Genomic DNA, 21980 nt, shown 5'->3' with positions numbered 1-21980 from the left:
TCAATTCAAATATCATGTTTATGGCAAAATCAGCATTGCCAAATTGTTTTCCCCTCCTGGATTCCTTGGATGTCTGTTCTCAATTACTTGATGTCTTTGATAACCGCAGTTACTATACTTGGAAACAACTGGTTTTCTGGTAAAAACCACCACTGTGGTTCTGCAAAGCCAAACCTGACAGGATTTGAGAGAAATCTTCTGAGCTTTCAATCCTGCATGTTGCAACGCCAAGCAAGAGGGGACCCTCTGTGACAGCCTGCTGTTCCGTTACCCTGTGCAACCCATTCTGCAGGCTCACTGTAATGCAACTGGTGATTTGGGGATGTTCATTCTCACTACTTCAGAGTCCTACAAGGTTCACTCATGAACCTTTGCTCACATGTAATTCCCTGTCACAGGATGTTAGAGGAGAAGATTTAGGCATAATTGAATAATATCAGCCCCTTCTGGAATCTGTGTAAAATTGAGTGAACAGTTTGCTCTACGGATGGTGTTTGTGACACTGTGGCTTATAGTGTCATCTCCCTTCTGTTCGCTGTCAGCTAGATGCTCCTGCTCTCTGCTGGGTCACAGCTAATGCTACTCACACCATGTTAAAAGGCCCATTATCACTTAGTCTTGTATTTCTTTGAAGGTGCACGTGTGAATAATCAAGTTGCTTCTCGATCTTCATTTTAGTAAGACCTGGATGAGGCATGCTGACCTTTTTGCTGTGTCTGTGCATGCAAGATGTGAACATGGCACACAGTTGGGTAGCACAGATTGCAGAGCACTGGGGATGCTTCTGCTTTGCAAATGCCTTGCAGGCAAGGTTCTTGTCCATGATGGTGAGGGCAAGGGCATGGGAAAAGCACAGAGGATCATAGAATCATAGAATCACAGAAAAGTTTGGGTTGAAGGACCCTTCCCAGCTCCCCCAGTGCCACCCCTGCCATGAGCAGGGACATTTTCACCAGCTCAGGTTGCTCAGAGCCCCGTCCAGCCTGGCCTGGGATGTCTCAGGGATGGTTCATCCACCACCTCTCTGGCCAACCTGGGCCAGGCTCTCACCATCTCACGGCCAACAATTCCTTCCTCGTGTCCAGCCTGAATCTCCCTCCTTTAGTTTAAAACCATCACCCCTTGTCCTATTGCAACAGGCCCTGTTCAAAAGTCTGTCCCCATCTTTCTTATTGGCCCCTTTTTGGTGTGGAAAGGCTGAGTGTCAGACCCACTCAGCTGTGGAGCAGATCACCCTGGCCAGGCTTTCAACTGGAGCATGATGTTTCAGACACTAGTCCATCTGCAATTTGATTTTTGCAGTTTACATGAGCTGGACTTGGCTCTGAGGTGCTGACAGGGCAGGCAGGAGTGTGCCTGCCCTGAGGAGGTCAGGGACAGCCTGCTCTGGGGGTACCAGTGTGCAAGGTAACACTGTGCCCTGCAGTGACGCCCATCAGGCTGTTGATGTGATGCTCCTGACCATCATTTGCAATTGTGACCTACAAAGAATCCTCCCCTGTGCTGGGCCGGGCCTTGAAGCACCATAAAAGCAAAGCCTGGGGCCTGATCATGCTCCCGGTTCAGCACAGAGGACACACGTGCTGAGCCCCAGGCACAAACCGCCAACAGCACCCGCACCTCCCTGTGGCTCCTGTCACAGCGTGAGATCTCCACCTCTGGGCAGCCACAAGCAGTCTGCTGCAATGTCACAGCTTCGTGGTGGCACATCTTCTGCCATTCCCTGGGTTCTGTCACTGTCACAGGAAGAAGAGCTCAGCCCTGCCCCTCTGTGCACCCAACATGTGCACCAACATCCCACAACTGTTCCTCCAGATGACTTTTGGGAAGCAAAGCTTTAACAACCAGAATTTCTGAGAGAGAGAACTATTCCAAACTCTTACAAGGTCATGCTGAAAATCTGAACCCAAGCTCTTTCCCAGCTTAGTCAAGCACCCTGTCTGTCAGACAAAAGGTAGGAAATCTGAATCACAGCACGAATTCAGTTGGCAAGAATCGTGAATCACCCACTTTATAAGTACTGTAGGGACTAAACTCTGGGATGTCCCTACTTCTCTGCCAACACAACTCTTAGGCTAGGACCACTCTCACCCAAAACAAGGGCCGGAACTGTAAAATAGACGACAATTCCTCCTGAATCATGAACCAGTCTTTGAAATTCCTTCTCCAGTATGTGAGCTGCCCAGACAATGTTGCAGCTGAAGTAGCAAAGGACAGTCCTGTGCTTTCATTAGTCTGCACCTTAGATCAGATTCAGGTTTTTATTTACTTCCCATGAAACCTTCACAAGACTGTTGAGATATTACAGGCAGTTTTGTCACTTCTAGGGAGGTCACAGCTCTAAATACTGGCCAGTGCAGGCAAAACCAAGCCAGCAGGGCTGGACAAAATTGCCAGCATTCATTTGATGAAAAATACCACACACAACCTTAGTTATTACATCAACTAAAGCAACATTGGCTAGAAATCCCATGCCAGCTGGTCAGAGCCCTGTAAAAGCTTTTGTGCTCCTGGAGGTGTAAAAAAAAGGGCATTAAGCACAAAAAAAAGGTATCTTCATACTTTCCAGTTGTTCATATGAGCTGAAAATCATTGACACAGGGATGAAATGATGCAGCAGTGGGGCAGGAATGCACAGAGAGAGCACTCACCTTTAGGAAAGTTCAACTTTTATTGGGAAGCAACTTAAGACCTGAATTGGTGTTTCCCTTCCTATGTGGCTACAGGGAGCAAAGCCGAGCGCTATGAGTGAACCTTAGGCTGCGGACTGTAACGTGTGAAACGTGCATGAACAAAGAGTTTGCCTTTCAAAGGAACAAACCCCTTATTTCATCCAGAAGTGTGGTAAACCAGGGAAATATACCTTGCTAATTTGAGCTGCTGTGTGAAGAGATGGGAGTCAAAAGAAGGAGAGAGAGTGAGTTATAGATTTGAGGAAAGACCGAGAGAACAGCTGTAAAGAGCCAGGGCAAGATCTGGAGGGCTGGACAGGTCCCCACTCAAAGTGCTTGCTTAGATCACTGGAGAAGAAAGGGAAGAGCATTGGCACTAAGAATAAAGGGAGACAGTGTTTGGAAAGCAAAGCACAGAGAAAGATAAGGTTTGCGTTTGGAAGTAGGGATATTGATGATTAGGATTGTTTACGTTGGGATACTCTGGTTACAGTAAAATTTAGTGGTTCTTTTTGAAGCAAACAGAAAGCCCAAGAGAACTCAGAGGGCTCAAAAATAAACAGATCTGTGGCCCAGATTGTCTAGTATTTGTAAACAGGGCCTGAACACGACTCATATGGCAGAGGAGCTGTTATAGATTGCATAACTAAAGTAAATTTGCATAACTAAAGTAAATTTGCTAATCAAACCAAGAATATGTTAGTAGTTGACGATTCACTGAGCTGTGTAAATGTTAAACCGCCACTTTCTGGTTTTGCAAGTTTTGGCGGGAAAGATGTGTGCTTATAGGGAGGGGAATGTGTTTTGCTGTGTGGGGAAGACTGATTGACAGAAAAGCAACCAATCAGAAAGAAGACTGGGGGCGTGTACTCAAATATCTTTAATAAAAGTTATTCTAAATTTCTTCGAGCCATATTTGACTATAACAGAGCTGTGAGGAATGGGGAAATGGTGAGGAAGAGACTGGAGCATCACAGGGTAACCTGCGTCTGGAGGGACCTGGGGATTTCCAACCTCCTGCTCACAGCTGGGTCAGCTCCGAGGTCAAACCAGCGTCCTCAGGGATTTATCCAGCCTGGTCCTGACAGCCTCCAAGGAAAGCGACTGAACAGCCCTGCGGCTACTTGACCCACACCTCCTCATACCTACGGGGAAGAGCCTCTCCTTCCACCGGGCCGGCAGCTCCGGACATGCTGTGACAAGCCCGGCTCCAGCTCCTGGATGGCCTCCTCCTCGGAAACCCTCCAGGGCCCACCGGGCTCCACCCGGCCCCCACCCACAGGCTGCCCCGCAGGCGCTGGCTGCATCCCGGCAGGCCCTGGCAGGCCCCCGGCCGCGGTAGGAGCTCCAGCGGGTTCAGACCGGGCCCCGGCGCTGCCCTGCGGACCCGTTACGACCCTGGGGCTGCAGCGGCCCCGCGGGAGGGCCCGGGCGAGGCCGGGAAAAGCGGGGGTCACTAGGCCGGGAACTGCCAGGCACCCGCGAAGCGCCGCTGAGCGCCACCCCTCAGCTGCCTGCAGGCAGGGAAGCTCCGATTGGGTAAACCCAGTCACGTGAAAGCGGACGGTGGCCGAGCCGGGCCCCGGCGCGGTGCCTTAGGGGCGGGACGGCTGGAGGGGCTTCTCGCTTCTCATTGGTTCGACCGCATCACATGGCGAGGGGCTCTGTTGAAGGCGCTGCGCGCCTATTGGCGGCTGGCAGCTCGAGGGCGGGGCCACGCGCGCGGATGTGGGCCGTGGTGCGGGCGCTGCCGCTCGGCCCGGCGCGGCGGGTGCTGTCGGGTCGGGCGCTGTCAGGCCGGGCCATGGCCGAGGGCTCCCCTCCGCGGGGTCCGGCCCGGCGGCCCAAGGGCGTGCCACGGCATGTGTGGGCCCGCGAGCGGCGGCGGAACGCGGGCACGGGCCTGGCGGGGCCCAACACCGTGTACGTGCAGGTGGTGGCCGCCGGGAGCCGCGACGCGGGCGCCGCCGTCTACGTTTTCTCTGAGTTCAACCGGTGAGTGCGGGGCCGCCCGACGGGGCTGAGCATGGGGAGCCCCGTCCGGGCCCTGACCCGCCTTTCTCTCAGGTACCTGTTCAACTGCGGCGAGGGCACCCAGCGAGCCATGCAGGAGCACAAGTAAGCGGGGTGGGCGGGGGGCCGCTCGGGGCAGCTCCCCGGGGCTGTGTCGGGCCCTGCTCACCCCCACACGCCCCGTCTCACCCTTCAGGCTGAAGATCTCCCACCTGGACAGCATCTTCCTCAGCCGGGTGGCCTGGGCCAACGTCGGGGGGCTGCCAGGTGAGTATGGGGGCAGGTACCCCGGGCAGCCTGGGACTGGGTGCTCTCGGCAGGTCTGGCCACAGGCGCAGGGGTCTGGGTCAGGGGTGGTGGCTTGGTGAGCTGCCTGAGGCGCGATGTGTAAGGAACAGCACCGCCTTGCACATGGGGCCGTGCGGTGCCGCCGGCTGCAGTATGGTGTCTGTGGCAGCGCATATGAACACGTGGGGGAAGAGGCGTTGCCTCCTCATCGTGTGTGGATTTGTCATCCCAAAATCTGCTGGAGTAGGAGGCATTACTAGTGTTACAATGCCAGCAGGGAGCTTGGTCATGAATCAGCCCCGTTTGACTCTGCCCTGGTGAGGCTGCATCTGAAGCTATGTGTCTGGTTCTGGGCTCCCTGGTTTAAGAAGGACAAGGAATTACTGGAGAGAGTACAGTGGAGAGACACAAAGATGCTGAGGGGTCTGGAGCATCTTTCTTGTGAAGAAAAGCTGAGAGAGCTGGGGCTCTTCAGCTGGAGAAGAGAAGCTGAGAGGGATCTGATCAATGGGATCAATATCTCAGGGTGGGTGTCAGAGGATGGACCAGACTCTGTTCAGTGGTGCCCAATGCCAGGGTGAGGGACAACGGGCACAGACTGAAACACAGGAGGCTCCATCTGAACATGAGGAGAAACTTGTTTGCTGGGAGGTGCCAGGGCCTGGCCCAGGCTGCCCAGAGCGGGTGTGGAGTCTCCTTCTCTGAGACATTGAAACCCACCTGGACCCACCTGTGTGATCTGCTCTGTGACCCTGCGTGAGCAGGGCTTGGACTTGGGGGTCTGCAGAGGTCCCGTCAGCCCCAACCAGCCTGTGGTTCTGTGTAGTTTGAGATCAAAGGGACCTACGAACGTTTCTGGTCCACCCCATCCTCAGACTAGGGTGAGATTAGGACAAATTGCTTAGGATGTTGCCTACTAAAACTCTGGAAATCTCCAAGAAAGGAGAAGATTAACAATGTCTTCAGGTAGCTTGCTCCAAATTGTGACTGTCAAGATTTGTTAGTAATTTTTTTTATCTGTGGAGGTGACTTGTTAAAACTACCACAAAGCTGTAGCAAAATTGAGCTCGGGCATCACGGGGAGCCCCAGCACTCCTGGGCGCTGACACGAATCTTCATTGTGTGACCCAGCAGCAGTTAGTGGGGCTGCGCTAAAGCTGTTTCTTTGCTTTCTTTTAGGTATGATTCTCACATTAAAGTCCATAGGGCTTCAACGATGTGTTTTCCTGGGGCCACCAAAGCTGGTAAGTCAGGGAAGCTTGCAGATGGGAGAGCGAACCCTGCAAATGTTAAAAACTTCCCTTGGAATAGGGGGAGCTGGTTTCAAAGGGTGAGTCATTGGACAGGTGTAAAATGCTGGTTGGAGTCACTGCCAGGCCGAAGGTTTTGCCAGATGGGCTGGCTTTAAAAAGCAAATCTCTTCAGTTACACACTTCTGCTCCTTAAAAGTGTCTTGTCAGCTAATCTTCTGGCAACTCATGTTTTAGGGAAAGGGCATCCTTTGTTCTCCTCTCTGCTCCCTCCCTATTTTCTTTTAATAGAAACTCTGATCTCCTGCTTAATGCGATCCTTGCCAGCCTGAAGTCTAGGCTGAAAATTTCTAATCCTCAGCACTATTTAATTTCCTTGTGATATCTGCTGACTAATTATATGGATGGAAGGGATGGGGAGATCGGTTCTTTATTTCTCTTTCTAAATGAGTAATGCTCACCCTTTGCTGCCCAGTTTTTGTCGTTCTGGGCATTGAGCCTTTACTGTAACTCCTGACTGGTGTTTGTGATTGTGCTGCTTGGGCACAGCCTCCTGATACACCCTCTCTTTTCCAGCAAAACTACCTGAAAGCGATTCGACTTTTTCCTGGGCCTCTAAAAAGGATGGATTTAGGTATGTAGGTCGGTGAGGTGTAGCTATATGAACTTGTAACTACTTTTTGTTTCACCTGGAAACAAGTTGTGTGGAACTGTACAACAATAAATGCCTCAAAGAAAGTTTTAAACATTTGTTTTGATCTGATACATTGTTCAAATCCAACACAATAACTGCCTGGAAGAAAAAGTGTTTCCAGCTCTGTTTCTGGTAGGCAGTGGCCAGTCTGAGTAGGAGACATGTCTGTTTTGAAGGACTCTAAAGGCAATTTGCTTACAGAGTCTGTCTGTGAACTTGCTTACCATGGTGTCTTAAACTGCTTTTAGTGGATGATGGTCTTTTAAGAACTTTAATTATCCACTGATCTTTGCAGTTGGGCAGAGAAAGGGAAGGGTGGCATTCAGCAGGTTTTATTCAAGAAAGAAGAAAGTTATTTTCCCGATTTACGCTTTCATAGAGCTTTTTTATGAACTTGTTAATGCTGGTTTCTGATCTCTCTCCAGCTGTGCAATTGCACACAGAGCCTGAGTATAAGGACGAGACCATGACAGTCCACCAAATACCTCTTACAGGTGAGCACGTGATGCTGCAGTCAGAGAGAAGCACTTGTTCAGTAACCCTGCTTAAGGTGCTTAAAGGAGCAGCCTCTGTTTGCAAGCCTGAGTACGGAGAGGTTTATTTATTTGCATGTTTTTCTCAGGAGAAGGATCTCTCTGAAAGACACAAAACCTGCTGAGTCAGGGCCTTGGTTTGTTCCTTTAGACGTGGGTCTATAGAATGATGTGAGACATCGCTGGATTTGGCTTTCATAGCCAACTGAGTTTTCTTACTGCTGGAAACTGTGATGCCTTGAGTGCAGGCATGGACTTCACAGGGTTTAGCAGTTTTGAGAGAATCTGAAATCAGAGTGGGATGCTGAGTGGCTTCTGAAATAAATGATCAGAGTACACAGGTGCAAGTCAGACTTGGGGGAAGAGCTCTGTGTTCTGGTGCAGTTTAAACATGACTGTCAGAGAGGAGAGAATGCTGCTCACACTTTTCTTATTTGTCCCTTTTGAGTGAGTGATCTTTGTCTGGTTTGATTGGATTTGGGACAGGAAAACCACTAGCTGCTGAAAGTGTGTTGCCTCAGAGTCCTGGAGCATCAACCCAAGGTGGAAATAGCCCTAAAGGGGACACAGGGCCTGGATCCCCAGGAGCTGCCCAGCAAAACTTGGAGAAGGGCAAGGAAAGAGAAAGCCCAAAGAAAACAGGTGGGAAAAAAAAATTATTACCTTTTTAACATTAATGAATTAAGCATATACATTTGTCTCCCAGGCTGTTTGCTCTCTGGACACAAGGTCTGCAGAGAAGCTCAGCTGAAGGTTTACATGGAGCAGAATGATTTCTGGTACTTTGGGAGTTAACACAGAACTGATAAGGCCTAGAAATAGGACATGATTCACACTTGGGGTGTGATTGGTACCTGTAGCAGTTTGCCCCTGGCTGGAGTGGGTTCTCCAGCCTTTGTAATGTAATTACAGGTGATAATTTGGGTTGATTGTTTTTCACTCTTGAGCTTTAGTTTGTTTCCTTGTAGGAGAAACCCTGGGCTCTCTGGCCTTAGATGCTTGTAAGATTCTGCTGCTGGGCTCCGAGCTGTCTGGATGATGTTGTTCCTGTTAATGCTTTACCAAACATTGACATGTTTTTTGCTGTAAGAAAAATGATGGTCCGTAGTGATTCTGAGTAGTTTGTTTTCTTTTACAGGTGACGAACAGCAGTGTGCAAGCAGGCATCCTGATGTGGTGATGGCTTTCCTGTGCAAAGTAAGCTTGGACATGAAGAGCTCTAAATCAATGTAGAATATAAAATAGAGTATTTCACTTGAAAGGGACCTGCAATAATCATCTAGTCCAACTGCCCAGCCACGTCAGGGCTGACCAAAAGTTATAACGTGTTATTAAGGGCATTGTCCAAATGCCTCTTGCTTAACACTGACAGGCTTGGGGCATCAACCACCTCTCCAGGAAACCTGTTCCAGTGTTTGACCACCCTCTCACTACAGAAATGCTTCCTCATGTCATTAGCACGTTTCATCTCGCTAAATGGATTTAATTAGAGACCGCATTTTCAAGCAGGACTTTGGAGAGCACAATCACAAAATAACTTTAAAGATCAGAGTAACCGTAATATGAGTAGGAATGTGTAAAAACTAGAAACATTTTTTCAGAAGAGTTCTTTGTAGAGCAGCCGGTTGAGTGTACAGGTTCTGTTCTTGCTTAACACACTCAAACAGGAAGGTCTGTCCTGCTTACTCAGCTGAAAGAGAGACCAAGAAACAGCAGTGTGATCCTGGAAAGCAAAAGTTCTAGTAAAAGCTTTTTTGGGATGAACTAGAGCAGTGTCTGTGGAGCTGAAAAGAAAACAAACCCAAACCCTTGGCTCATGAGGAAACACTTAAACTGGAAGTGCGTGGATCTTGTTTCCTGGCCTTTTTGTATTTGCCTGATAATTCTGTTTTATTGAACTCTTTTCAGATTCACCCAAAGAAGGGAAAATTCCTAGCAGCTAAAGCGCAGGAGATGGGCCTGCCAGTGTGAGTACAGGACCCCAGCCTGGGGCACGGGACAACTTGATGTTGGCAAGATAAATATTTCTATGGCCTTGTTTCCAGGGGAACTCCGGCCATCCTTCCCATAATTACAGCTCTCAAAAATGGGGAGAGCATCACTTTTGAAGGCAGAGAGGTAAGATGTATCTGTGCTTACTGCTGTGGCTTTGCCGTTCTCTCTCCTTTACTGGGTTCCGGGTGACAATCTTTTTGCAGATTTTTTTGCCTATCAGTAAGCACTGGGACATGTTTCTATTTTTTAACACGCATTCTAGAGGCAGGGGTGGATGACGGTTGTTCCCTCTCATCCATGCTAAGAGGTTGGCATGGGTTTTGCGGTTTTTGAGCTTCGAGTGGCTGCTCTTAGTTGGTGACCGGTTCCAGCCCCAAGTTGTTGCTGGTAGTGGCTCCTGTGATTAGGGAAGTTCACCCTGAAATGGGGCGATTTGTGAGTGTGGCTGTACGTCTGCAATTTGTCGGAGCTGCTTCATCTCCCCTCCCCAAAGCTGATTCAATTCTAGTAGTGAACTAGCGAAGTTAATCTCTGTGTGTTTTGAATCTGGAGTTGGAGTGTCTGTGTAGCTATCGCTCCCTCCTTGCTCTGTTTGCTCCTCTTAGACCAAAAGGAGTTCAGTGGTTCCTGTGTGCAGGGTCTTAATCTCTCAAACATGAGTCTGAAATGAGGCAGAGCTGGCTCTGACCATGTCCCAGGTGATCTGTAAGTGAAGATCCTAACCTGAGGGGTAGGATTGATGTATCTTCGTGTCATAAGAATTGCACAAAGCCTTTTTTTTTTAAGCACACTCTTGCTACCATCCAAATGTGTTGCAGGAACGTAGAAGCTGCTAAAATTCCCTTTCTTGCATTAGCTTGTGGTTTGGGCTGAGTCTAGGGTTGTGATTTCTTGTTACACAGCAAGGAATGAGAGGAGAAAGGGAAGAGGAGCTGTGCTGGCTGGGTTTGCCGAGCACCGAGGGAGCTGCTCGGAGCTGCCTGCGGGGCCTGGCTGACAGAACAGCTGCCCAAGGAGTGGGGCATGACGATGCAAGAAGGGCTGCATGTGTAGCTTCACTGCTGTGATCTTTGTGTACCTGCCTGCAGCTCTTTCCCGAAGATCTATGCACTCCTACTGATCCTGGCCCCGTGTTCATTGTGCTGGAGTGTCCTCACGAGGGTTTTGTGGATGCTGTCTGCGAAAACGAGACCTTCGGAAGGTAGGGGGGCTGGCTGACCTGGAGCGTTTGGGGCAAAACATCTGTGCTGAGCTTTGCCAAAGAGAAGTTCAGTTCTTGTTTGGTTCTAGATGTGTCTGCTCCTGTGACTGATGGGTGAGCTTCTTGGCATGGTTAAGGAGCTAAAGATGCAAGAAAGGACCGGTGGGGCATTTTGAGCCTTCTCAACAAGGCCTGTGCGGGACCTGGGACTGCCCCAGGCCTGTCTTCCCTCAGGGGCCTCCGGAGGCAGAAACATGCACTGCTGCCTGGCTGGGGAGCAATGTAGAGGCTGTCGCTTCCCTGCGCGATGGAAGCCTGGACTGCACGTAGCGTCTCTGTAGGGCTTGTGCAGGATGTTAGGTGTCTGAAACTTCCCTGGGTGGGGCAGTGAAGGTGTCAGCAAATTGCAGGCTTGACCCTCGTGGAGCCTTGTGCCTCCTACAATGTGGAGCCTGAAGCTGGGCCGTGCTGTCCAGATCATACCAACCACATGAAGTTCAACAAGGGCAAGTGCTGGATTTTGCACCTGGGACACGGCAACGCTGGCTGTACAGACGGACTGGGGGATGAGATGCTGGAGAGCAGCTCCATGGAGAGGGTTCTCGGGGTTCTGGTCAATGGCAAATTGAATATGAGCCAACAGTGTCCCTGGCAGCCAAGAGGGACCCGTGTCCTGGTGCATCCGGCACGGCACGGCCAGCCGGGCAGGGAGGGGATTGTCCCGCTCTGCTCTGTGCTGGGGCAGCCTCACCTGGAGCATTCACTGTGTGCAGGGCTGGAGACACAGGAGAAAAAGGAGATAAAGCTACTGGAGAGTGTCCAGAGGAGGGACATGAACTTGGTGAAGGTTTGGAGGGGAAGCCGTATGAGGAGCGGCTGAAGTTCCTGGGTTTGTTCAGCTGGAGCAGAGGAGACTGAGGGCAGAGCTCATGGGGCTGCAGGTTCCTCAGCAGGAGCAGGAGGGGCAGGGCTGAGCTCTTTTCTCTGTGACAGTGACAGACCCCAGGGAATGGCAGAAGATGTGCCAGGGAGGGTCAGTGGGACATGAGGAAAAGGTTCTTCACCCAGAGGTGCTGGACACTGAACAGGCTCCCAGGGAGGGGTCACGGCCCCAACATGACAGTGATCAAGAGGAGACTGGACAATGTCCTCAGACACACGGTGTGACCTCTGGGGTTGTCCTGTGCAGGGACAGGAGCTGGAATCCAGGATCCTTGGAGATCCCCTCCACGTTAGGACAGTCTGACTCTATGATTCTCTGTGCTCTGCCTGCTTTGAGGGGACATCTCTGGTAGTGCAGAGACAGGATTGGGGAGAAGAAGCCAATGTGGTGGAGGGCTGAAGTGCAGATGTTCTCTCAGTTCTGGAATGTACCCAGGTACCAGGAGGGACATCCTGAGAACCAGGTGGCTTTGGTTATTCACATGACTCCAGAGTCGGTGCTACGAGACAGCCGCTACCAGCAATGGCTGGAAAGGTATGTGATGATCTCACTACTTGGTTTCACATCAGTATTGGGCAGCAGCATGTTCTTAGGGTACAGTTGTTTTTCTCCAGAGTAGAAATAGCTGTTGGGTGGCAGCAGGACTCTGCTGGCTCAGGTGAGATTTTAGGTAATGGCTCAGCTGTGTGCATATGTCCAATTCTCACATGGGGCTGAAGCTGTTGTGCGTTTTATTGTCCTCTTACAGATTTGGACCTGGAACTCAGCACATGGTTCTCAATGAGAATTCCTCTGCAGTGCACAACCCACGCAGCTACAAGATCCAAACTCAGCTGAACCTCATCCACCCAGAGATCTTCCCTCTGCTCACCACCTACCAGAGCAAGGTAGGCCAGGCCCTGCTTGCCTGTGTACCTCATGCTCCCAAGCAAAGCACGTGTTTAATGTCACTTCTCTCTGTAGGAAGAAGAGGCTGTGTGCAGTGTGCCCATTGTGCGAGGAGAGTGCCTCTTGAAATACCACTTCAGACCACAGCAGGAGTGGCAGAGGTCAGTGGGAATCTTTGACTTACCAATTTTTGGGTGTTGGCTTGAAGCAGTGTTTCAGTACGAGGCCGTGCTGAGCGAGGACAGTGTGTTGGCGTCCTGTGGCTACGCTGGCGTAGCTGCCAAGCTGTCAACTGTGTCTTGAGAGGTGAGTCCCTGTACCTGGAAGTCTCAGATGAGGTGTAGGACATGACTGCGTGAACCACTGAAAACATCAGATTGGATATTAGGAAAAATTGAGATTGGATATTAGGAAAAAGTTCTTCACCGAGAGGGTTATCAAGCATTGGAACAGGCTGCCCAGAACAGTGGTGGAGTCACCATCCCTGGAGGGGTTTAAAAGGCACATAGATGAGGTTCTCAGGGACATGGGTTAGTACTGGAGTTAGGTTATGGTTGGACTTGTTGATATTGAAGGGTGTCTTCCATCCAAATGATTTGATGGGCTGGCCAGCGGTTTGGAATGCTGTTTCTGTCCCTCACTCTCATAGCCTTGCGCTGGTTTTGGCTGGGATAGTTAATTTTCTTCATAGTAGCTACTAGGGGCTATGTTTTGGATTTGCACTGGTAATACAGGGATGTTCTAGTCATTACTGAGCAGTTCTTATACAGACCCAAGGCCTTTTTGGCCCCTCACACCACCCTGTCAGCAAGTAAGCTGGGAGTGCACGAAAAGCTGGAGGGAGATGCAGCCAGGACAGCTGATCCCAACTGAGCAGAAGGGTTAAACCATAGCAAGCCTCATGTGCTGCCCTGTCCTGGGCTTTGTTCGCTGTGCACCCAACTGTGGCTGTGGCAGAGAAACTTTCTGGAGAGCCTGGTGAAAGTCTGATGGGCCTTCTTGGTCTTCAAATGGTATCATAGCTGAAAGTCCCAGGAGGCTAAACACTTGCAGACTTCTCCACTGCTGCTTGCTTTGTGGGCAAGTAGGTGAAGCTGCTCAGTGACAATCTTAAGGGCAGGGGACCATGTGGTACAAGGGGACACCAGCTGCCATGGCTCAGGTTTCTGGCTGTTGAGCAGAATAAGAGGACCCAGATGCCAAGGAGATTTTAAGTTTCTCTGCTGAAGGCATCTGAAGGCCTGTAGTCCTGCACATGCTCAGGTGTAGGACCAGGAGACAGGTCACTTATGCTTTTCGGTGGTGCCTGGAGCCCTTTGGGGTAGTTGCTGCTGTTCCAGGAGTCTCTGTGCTGCCTTGCAGTGCCCCCTGGTGTCTGGCAGCTCTCTGGCTCAGCGCAGGCAAGCACAGTGTTATTCTGGGAGCTTCTCTAGATTATTTCTGTGGCGTGGCTCAGCTCAACCAGGCCTTTTTGGCACACACTGTGCCTGTGGATGTATCTTCCCCCAGCCCTTTGTCAGACTGTTCTGGTGCAGTAATTTGGCTCTTTGCCCTGAGAAGTGCTGCCTTTTCAGTTCCTACACTGCCCCTTCCTGATGCCTGTCCTGTTCTTTCAGAGATGCTGTGACTGTCTGCGATCATGACGCATTTGTGAGTGAAGCCTTGGATCTCCCCAACTTCCAGACTCGTGTGAAGGAATGCAAAGAGAGCCTGTCTGCTGCGCCAGGTAAAGATCAGCCTCATGAGAGCTTGGTGACCCACTGCTTCAGAGCCCAGATATAGCTGTGGATGTGCAGTTTTCCTGCTGCCTGGAAGCTGCTCCTAAGTCCTCTGGGAGCTGTGCAGAGGACAGGCTTAGTGCAAACCAAGTTAGCACGTTTCCGTTGGTTTTCTAAACGGCATTTCTGGTTTTCTAAAGCTTCTAGGTTTGGGGATTGAGTGCTGTTGGGGAAAATTAGAGACAAAGCACCTGTGTGGTTGTTTTTTTTTTCCTCTGAGCTGACCAGAGCTTTGCTTGGATTGAATGTCATCACAGCAGCCACAGGGTGAGTGCCTGTGTCTGGGAGAAGTTTTGTTCTAGGACCAGCTCCAGTGGGGCATTCTCCTCTAAGTTTCAGTTCTCCTGTTGGTACTGGGGCTTCTGTGGAATGATACTGCACTTGCTGTCTGGATCCTGGTTCTGGGGAGAGTCAGGACCCTGTGGAACAGGAGTCAGATCCCTCTTGAACTGTCAGTTCTGTCCTGGGCAATGAGTAGAGTCCTTGTTTGCCCACCTTTGGATATGCAGTTGTCACCGTTTAATTGCAGGGTGACAATAAACCATGGCAGATGCCTTGTAGTGTGTTTTCTTGGTGATGTTTGTTCTGTCTTCCTTCATAAACCTTCCTGCTGTAGGAAAGTCAGAGGCTGATGGAGGCAAAACCAAATGTGCTGGATGTGTAGACTCTGGAAATACTAGGCCTTCGAACTAAATGGTGTCTGACTGTGCAGTATGTGGATAACAGTTACTTACACATCCTTGTTTTCTCTAGGAAATGTGAGTGCTTATCCTGAAATTGTGTTCTTGGGAACAGGATCTGCAATTCCAATGAAAATCCGAAATGTCAGTTCCACGCTGGTAAATACCAGGTAAACCCAGTGTCGTGCGTTCTGCTTGGAGAGGCTCAGTGTCTCAGGACCATGTTGCCCAAGAGCTGTTTTGCCCAGTGTGTTGTTGACACAGGGAGAGTTGCCCCTATTGTGGAGTCTGTAGGACTTCAGTCTCTCTCTCTCTCTAGTTGGGGAAGACTTGAGAGCCACCTGTAAAGCCAAACAATTCATTTTACCGCCTGCCCCAAGGGTGTGTTCAGCATCAGCACAGATCAGAATGAGCTATGCAGACAAAACAATGTCTCTAAAGCCTCAGCTGTTAGGTCTGGAGTAGCATTTAGAGGTGTAGAGCACTGAGCACTGAGAAGACAAATATCCCCCTTCCTGAATGGGCCCTGGTTGGAGCTCATCCCGTGGCTGCTAAATGTCTTTGTTGCTTGTCTTGCCAGCTCTACTCAGTCCCTGCTCTTGGACTGTGGAGAAGGAACGTTTGGACAGCTCTGTCGCCACTATGGAGAGCAAGTTGACCAAGTGCTGTGTAACATAGCAGCTGTGTTTGTGTCTCACATGCACACCGACCATCATTCGGTAGGTTGAGCGTGTCAGATAGAGAAGGGTTTCTGTGTACGCACGCTATGCTGTTTGGGATTCAGGTGTAGATGCAGCTGGTGACCGTAGGCTGTCCTGCTGTTAGGGCTGCATTCCCCAGGCACTACTGAATTGCTCTGTGTTTCTAATCCCTGTTAGGGATTCCCTGTAGACTTGATGAGATCATCCAGAGTTGTAATTATTCAGCAGTGTCCAACCCAGCTTCCTTGAGCTCTTTGCAGTAAATAGACACAGAAGGACCAGTTCAATTATAGAATGTCCAGAGCTGGAAGGGGCCCCCCAAAGATCATGGAGTCCAACTCCTGTCCCTGCACAGGACACCCCACAGGTCACGCCATGTGTCTGAGGACGTTGTCCACTCTCTTCTTGAACACTGTCAGGTTGGGGCCGTGACACCTCCCTGGGAGCCTGTTCAGTGTCCAGCACCTCTGGGTGAAGAACCTTTTCCTCATGTCCCACTGACCCTCCCTGGCACAGCTTCTGCCATTCCCTGGGTTCTGTCACTGTCACAGAGAGAAGAGCTCAGCCCTGCCCCTCCTGCTCCTGCTGAGGAACCTGCAGCCCCATGAGCTCTGCCCTCAGTCTCCTCTGCTCCAGCTGAACAAACCCAGGGGCTTCAGCCGCTCCTCACACGGTTTCCCCTCCAAACCCTTCACCAAGTTCATGTCCCTCCTCTGTACACTCTCCAGTAGCTTTATCTCCTTTTTCTCCTGTGTCTCCAGCCCTGCACACAGTGAATGCTCCAGGTGAGGCTGCTCCAGCGCAGAGCAGAGCAGGATCAATCCTGTCCCTGCCCGGCTGGCCGTGCTGTGCTGAGTGAACCAGGACGCGGGTGGCCCTTGGCTGCCAGGGACACCATTGGTCTGTTCCAGACTGGGCCTGGTCAGGGTGGCTGTTTGCTGCTCTGCTGTCTTGTGTATGGAAACCACACCAGGTCTGAGATGTTAGATGGAGATTTTCTGCTCTTCTCTCTTTTTGGAGCAGACACAGCAGCACCGGGAAGGGCTGAGGCACTTGTGTTGAGGGTTGCTGGCCACCAGCTTGGGGGCACAAGCAGTGACAGTGTTAGAGCAGCTCAGCAAGTTGCAGTTGTTGGAAAAGCTGTAATTGTATATTTCTGGCTATTGGTTTTCCAAAAACTGCAGCTTGCTGAACTGCAGTAGCACTGTTGTCACTTCTGCTTGGATATTTCTGACTACAGCTTGCTGTCTGCTTTATTCCCTTTGCAGGGGTTGTTGAACATCCTGATGGAGAGGCGGAGAGCTTTTGTAAGTAGCATTGTTGTTTCACTGCTCCTGAACTTGCTTTGAAATGAGGGGAGGGGAACTTCTGAGTAGTGGAAAAGCACCATCATTTCCCTACTTATTTCTTCTCTCTGGTTTGATACATAGCTAGTTCTGATATTTTTTTACTCTTCTTTTTTCTCCTCCCTGCCTTTGTTTTCCAGGCAGCCCTTGGCCAGGCTTTCAGCCCTCTGTTTCTGGTAGCACCTGAACAGATCATGCCCTGGCTACATGAATACCACAACCACTGTGAAGAGATTCTTGGAGACATCAAGTGAGTGTTCTGTGTGGTATGTGGAGAAATCTGGTGAGGCCCCAGCTCTGTCCAGCTCTGGGTCCTCAGCACAGGACACACATGGACCTACTGGAGAGGGGCCAGAGGAGCCACAGGAATGATCCGAGGCTGGAACAGCTCTGCTGGGAGGACAGGCTGAGAGAATTGGGGGGTTCAACTGGAGAAGAGAAGCTCTGGGGAGACATTATTGCGACCTTTCCACACTTAAAAGGGGCCAATAAGAAAGATGAAGACATACTTTTCAGCAGGGCCTGCTGTGGCAGGACAAGGGGTGATGGTTTTAAAATAAAGGAGGGACATTCAGGCTGGACATGAGGAAGAAATTGCTGCACCTGAGGGTGGTGAGAGCCTGGCCCAGGTTGGCCAGAGAGGTGGTGGATGAACCATCCCTGGAGACATCCCAGGCCAGGCTGGATGGGGCTCTGAGCAACCTGAGCTGCTCATGGCAGGGGTGGCACTGGGGGAGCTGGGAAGGTCCCTTCCTTACTAAACCATTCTGTGATTCTATGAATGTCCTTGCTGAGTCCTTATTCAAGGCAAACTACTGTCACCCATTCCCCCCACCCCTTCATTGAAGGTGACTGACTCCTTCCACTGTGTGTAGAATTAGGTTGTGCAGTTTGCAAAGAGGAGAATAAGGTTTGTTACTCAGTTGTGCTACTTAATAGAGGCTTATGTGCAGGTTTTCCTTTTCCTTAAAAAAGGAGAGTAGGGAAGTGAAAAGAGTCCTGGAAGGCACAGTATTTGGCAATGGGGAAGAAGTGATTAGATGAGTTACTCGGGCACTGGATAGTGAAAACAAGGGGAAAAACAGGTGGGTGCACAAACACGTCTCATTTGTAAGGCATTGAACTGAGGAGAAATAGGCCGATTAAAGATAAGATCAGGTTTTACTTTGTGCCTGTCCTTAGTTCTCTCTTCTCCCTTCCCTCACAGAATGATTCCTTCCCAGTCTCTCGTGAAGGGCTGTGAGAATATCAGACCTAAAGCCAAAGGGTTTGTCGGATCTCTGTTAGAGAGCTATGACCTGGCTGAGGTAAGTTCCCGAGCTGGGGGGTCAGGTGCTGCACGGGGCAGGAGGGACCCTGGGCTCTAACACTTGTGTCCTTGTTCAGTTTCAGACTTGTGAAGTCCGGCACTGTAAAAATGCTTTTGCATGTTCAGTGCTCCACAAATCTGGCTGGAAAGTAGTCTATTCTGGTGACACGATGCCCTGCATGGCCTTAGTAGAAATGGGTAGGTGACAAAAAAACCTCTGCTTGAAGAATCTCTTGGAGTAAAGTCTTGAACTGTTAGTACCCACATCAGGGGCCCCCAAACCCTTGGTGCGATGCTTTCAACACCACGGGGGGCTAAGGGGGACAAGCAGAGTTTATGTCAGCAGTTGAATGAGTCGATATTCACCTGAAGGTCAAAGATATGATTATTTACACAGGTAAAAATGCGTCGCTGCTGATCCATGAAGCAACGTTGGAAGATGGCATGGAAAAAGAAGCTATAGAGAAGACGCACAGGTGGGGTGTGTGCTGCTGTCTGTCACTCTTAGGAAGGCAAAGATGCTGAGCTGGGTTTTCTCCTTGGAGCTGGTGGTGAAGGGCCCAAGTCCTGTCGAAGGTTCTGGTGTGTGTAGAGCTCTTCAGCACTGAAAACGGTGTGTCAGTTGTCGCACCAGCTCTGTAACCCTCACAGTTCCTCTGAATATTCCCAAAGAGAAATGGAGAAAGCTTTTAAGTAGACAGCAGTAACTCTACAAATAGGCTAGCCCAAAGGACAGCCCCTCCACTTGATTAAATTTTAGGACTAAGCTCAGGAGGTAGATGTGTCATCTTACACCTGCAGCTGACCGTGCAATTCAAAGGCAGCGCTGCAGCTGGTGGTGCTGAGTGCTGCCCCTGACAAAGGTGTGGAGACCTGTGAGCAGCTTCTTGAAATTACCTGTGAGTTTTAGTGCAAGAGAGATGGACTTGCTGGCATCCCTGGGACAAGACTTTGAATAAGCCCTGGTCCCCAGTTTGTGGAGCTCTTAAATGCAGAACTCTAGGTAATTACAGCTGCTTTCCTGTGCTCAGAGTTGCTTAGAAGTCAGAGACTTGCCAGCAGCACAGGCTGCCAGAGGAAGAGGCACCTGGGTCGGCCTGCAAAGAGCAGGGACACCTCATGCTCAGCAAGTGTTTGGTAGGATCCGGTGGTGGCTGTTGGTGTGATGTGACGTGGGGTGCTAGAAGAGGGGAGATTCAGGCTGGACATGAGGAAGAAATCGTTGGCCCTGAGGGTGGTGAGAGCCTGGCCCAGGTTGGCCAGAGAGGTGGTGGATGAACCATCCCTGGAGACATCCCAGGCCAGGCTGGACGGGGCTCTGAGCAACCTGAGCTGGTGAAGATGTCCCTGCTCATGGCAGGGGTGGCACTGGGGGAGCTGGGAAGGTCCCTTCAACACAAACCTTTCCGTGATTCCATGACACAGAGCAGCCTGCGCTGCCCCGCTGGAGGGCAGCCCTGGCCAGCCTGTGTGTGACCAGGGTGCATGGTGCCATGTTCCTATTCCTTTTGCAGCACGACCTCCCAGGCGATTCAGACCGGGATGAAGATGAATGCTAAGTTCATCATGCTCAATCATTTCAGTCAGAGATACGCCAAGATCCCACTGTTCAGTGAAGACTTCAGTGAGAAGGTCGGAATTGCATTCGATCACATGAGGGTAAGTTGGGAGCTTTGAGCCAGGCTATGGAAAAGGTTTCAGTATTACTTTTGGGCCCCTCACACCAAGAAAGCCCTTGAGATGCTGGAGCGAGTTAAGAGAAGGGAACAGAGTTGGGGAAGGAGCACAAGTGTGATGGGAGCGGCTGAGGGACCTGGGAGGTTCAGCTCCTCCTGGCAGAAAACCTAATTTTGCTGCCTACACCCTCCCCAGCTGTTGTGCTGCTTTATTGGCTTTTTCCAAAGATAGCTAGGAGTCAAAAGCTGCTGCCAGTGGATTGAATATGGTCGTCACAGTGAGAGTAGCTCAGTGATCAATGAAAACTCATACGGGGTCCACATCACTGTGAAGAAAACATAAATAACTTGGCATATGGGATCGGTAGGGCTGAAATGGTGACCTGCACGCTGGTGTCAGTGCAGCTGAACATTGTCAGTCAGGCCAGGGCTCCTCTGAGCTGGGGGCTGCCTGGAGGCAGAAGCAGTGCCTGGCCACCCGACAGACAGAACATCGGAGAGGAAGGGGAATAAAAAGCAATTTTTATAGAGATGTTCCTGTGCTTGATGTATTTTAGGTACGTTTTGGTGACTTTCCAACCATCCCGAAGCTGATCCCGCCTCTAAAGGCTTTGTTTGCAGATGACATAGTAGAAATGGAGGAGCGGAAGGAAAAACGGGAGATGCGGCTTCTGAAGGAGACCGCTATAGTCCTGGACAAACTGGCTGCTGCCGAGAACAAGGAAGCGCCGTGCCAGAAACGGAAACAAACCAAGAACCATCAGGAGCTATCCAACAAGAAGCTGAAAACAGTGAACTGAAAGCACCAGGGCTGAGAATGCTCTGGTCTCTGCAGGCCTGGGGAACACGCGGTGCCACGGGCACTGTGGAAGAGGGCTGGCCTGAGCGCTGGGGTTGGCTTGGTGGTCGGCTGATCTCTGTGGGGTGAAGCTGCCAAGCGCGAGTCCTTTTGGTAGCGCCGCCTGCCCGCACAGTCCTTGTCCTTCGGTCTTACCGGTCCATGTGTCATTTTTCTTTTAGCCAAAAGTTCTTCTCTCTGAGCTATTTTAATTTTCGGTTTTGTGCTACAAGCTACTGATAATGTACCAGCAACAGTTGTGACCTTTGCAAGAGATCAGTTACGAAAAGCCCCTGAGGGACTGTGGCTTTACCAGAATAAAGTGGGCAGGTCTCTGCGTTAAGAGGAATGTCACTAGGTATCAGAACCCACATCATAGGAGGAAATATTGCAATTAAATGGGACCCAATTAAATTTTAGGTTTAATTAGGGATGCAAGTGCTGCTGTGTTCCCATTTTATTTAGGTTTTCTCAGCTTTTTTTTCCTTTTTTCAAAAGATGAGTTTTCCAAAACCTCTATTTAGAATACAAAATACAAATAAACTCCTCAACATTGGACAGGAGGGTGTGTTTTCTCTAGCCTGCTACTGAAGACAAAACAAACACCTGAGCTGCTCCAGAGAATGACCTTGATTGGCTGTTGGAGTGACAGCATTGGTGTAAAGACCAAGATCTCACCCTGATGCTGGATCTTGTGGGTGTTCTGGCAGTTTTGTGCCAGCAAAATCTTATTTGCCTGTTACCTGCAGACAGGGAAAAAAAAGAGTTGGGTCCCATCCCAGTTTTATTTTAAGGTGGTGGAAAATTAAGGTGATAGGAAATAGGGCTACAAAGATGCTGAGGGTCCTGGAGCATCTTGCTGATGAGGAAAGGCAGAGAGAGCTGGGGATGTTCAGCTGGAAAAGAGAAGCTGAGAGGGATCTGATCAATGGGATCGATATCTCAGGGGGGGTGTCAGAGGATGGACCAGACTCTGTTCAGTGGTGCCCAACGCCAGGGTGAGGGGCAACGGGCACAGACTGAAACACAGGAGGCTCCATGTGAACATGAGCAGAAACTTGTTTGCTGGGAGGTGCCAGAGCCTGGCCCAGGCTGCCCAGAGCGGGTGTGGAGTCTCCTTCTCGGAGACACTGGAAACCTCCTGGACCCACCTGTGTGATCTGCTCTGTGACCCT

General features: G+C 50.5%; 1 protein-coding gene across 1 annotated transcript; it reads left to right on the top strand.

Annotated features, from left to right (window-relative positions):
* The first annotated feature begins 4308 nt into the window (after positions 1 to 4308).
* Positions 4309 to 21361, top strand: ELAC2 (elaC ribonuclease Z 2). The gene is made up of 24 exons (XM_065852474.2): positions 4309 to 4667; positions 4740 to 4790; positions 4882 to 4952; positions 6153 to 6217; positions 6800 to 6857; positions 7343 to 7411; positions 7937 to 8092; positions 8589 to 8647; positions 9359 to 9417; positions 9496 to 9568; positions 10534 to 10646; positions 12025 to 12123; positions 12338 to 12476; positions 12553 to 12638; positions 14094 to 14203; positions 15009 to 15105; positions 15516 to 15654; positions 16905 to 16943; positions 17123 to 17232; positions 18190 to 18289; positions 18369 to 18489; positions 18689 to 18767; positions 19806 to 19950; positions 20525 to 21361. Exons 1-24 carry the CDS (start codon positions 4324 to 4326, stop codon positions 20765 to 20767), a joined length of 2625 nt encoding a protein of 874 aa, XP_065708546.1. The 5' UTR covers positions 4309 to 4323; the 3' UTR covers positions 20768 to 21361.
* Positions 21362 to 21980: the final 619 nt, after the last annotated feature.

Source organism: Patagioenas fasciata, chromosome 18, assembly GCF_037038585.1.
Source record: "Patagioenas fasciata isolate bPatFas1 chromosome 18, bPatFas1.hap1, whole genome shotgun sequence".
Taxonomy (NCBI): Eukaryota; Metazoa; Chordata; class Aves; order Columbiformes; family Columbidae; genus Patagioenas; species Patagioenas fasciata.
Note: the sequence above shows the minus strand (reverse complement) of the source record. Positions and strands in the feature narration are given on the sequence as shown.

Coding starts and splice junctions, on each gene's coding strand:
- ELAC2 (XM_065852474.2), top strand. CDS start 4,324: ATGGCGAGGGGCTCTGTTGAAGGCGCTGCGCGCCTATTGGCGGCTGGC. Junction 6,218..6,799: donor TCCTGGGGCCACCAAAGCTG/GTAAGTCAGGGA, acceptor TCTCTTTTCCAG/CAAAACTACCTGAAAGCGAT. Junction 12,124..12,337: donor TACCAGCAATGGCTGGAAAG/GTATGTGATGAT, acceptor GTCCTCTTACAG/ATTTGGACCTGGAACTCAGC.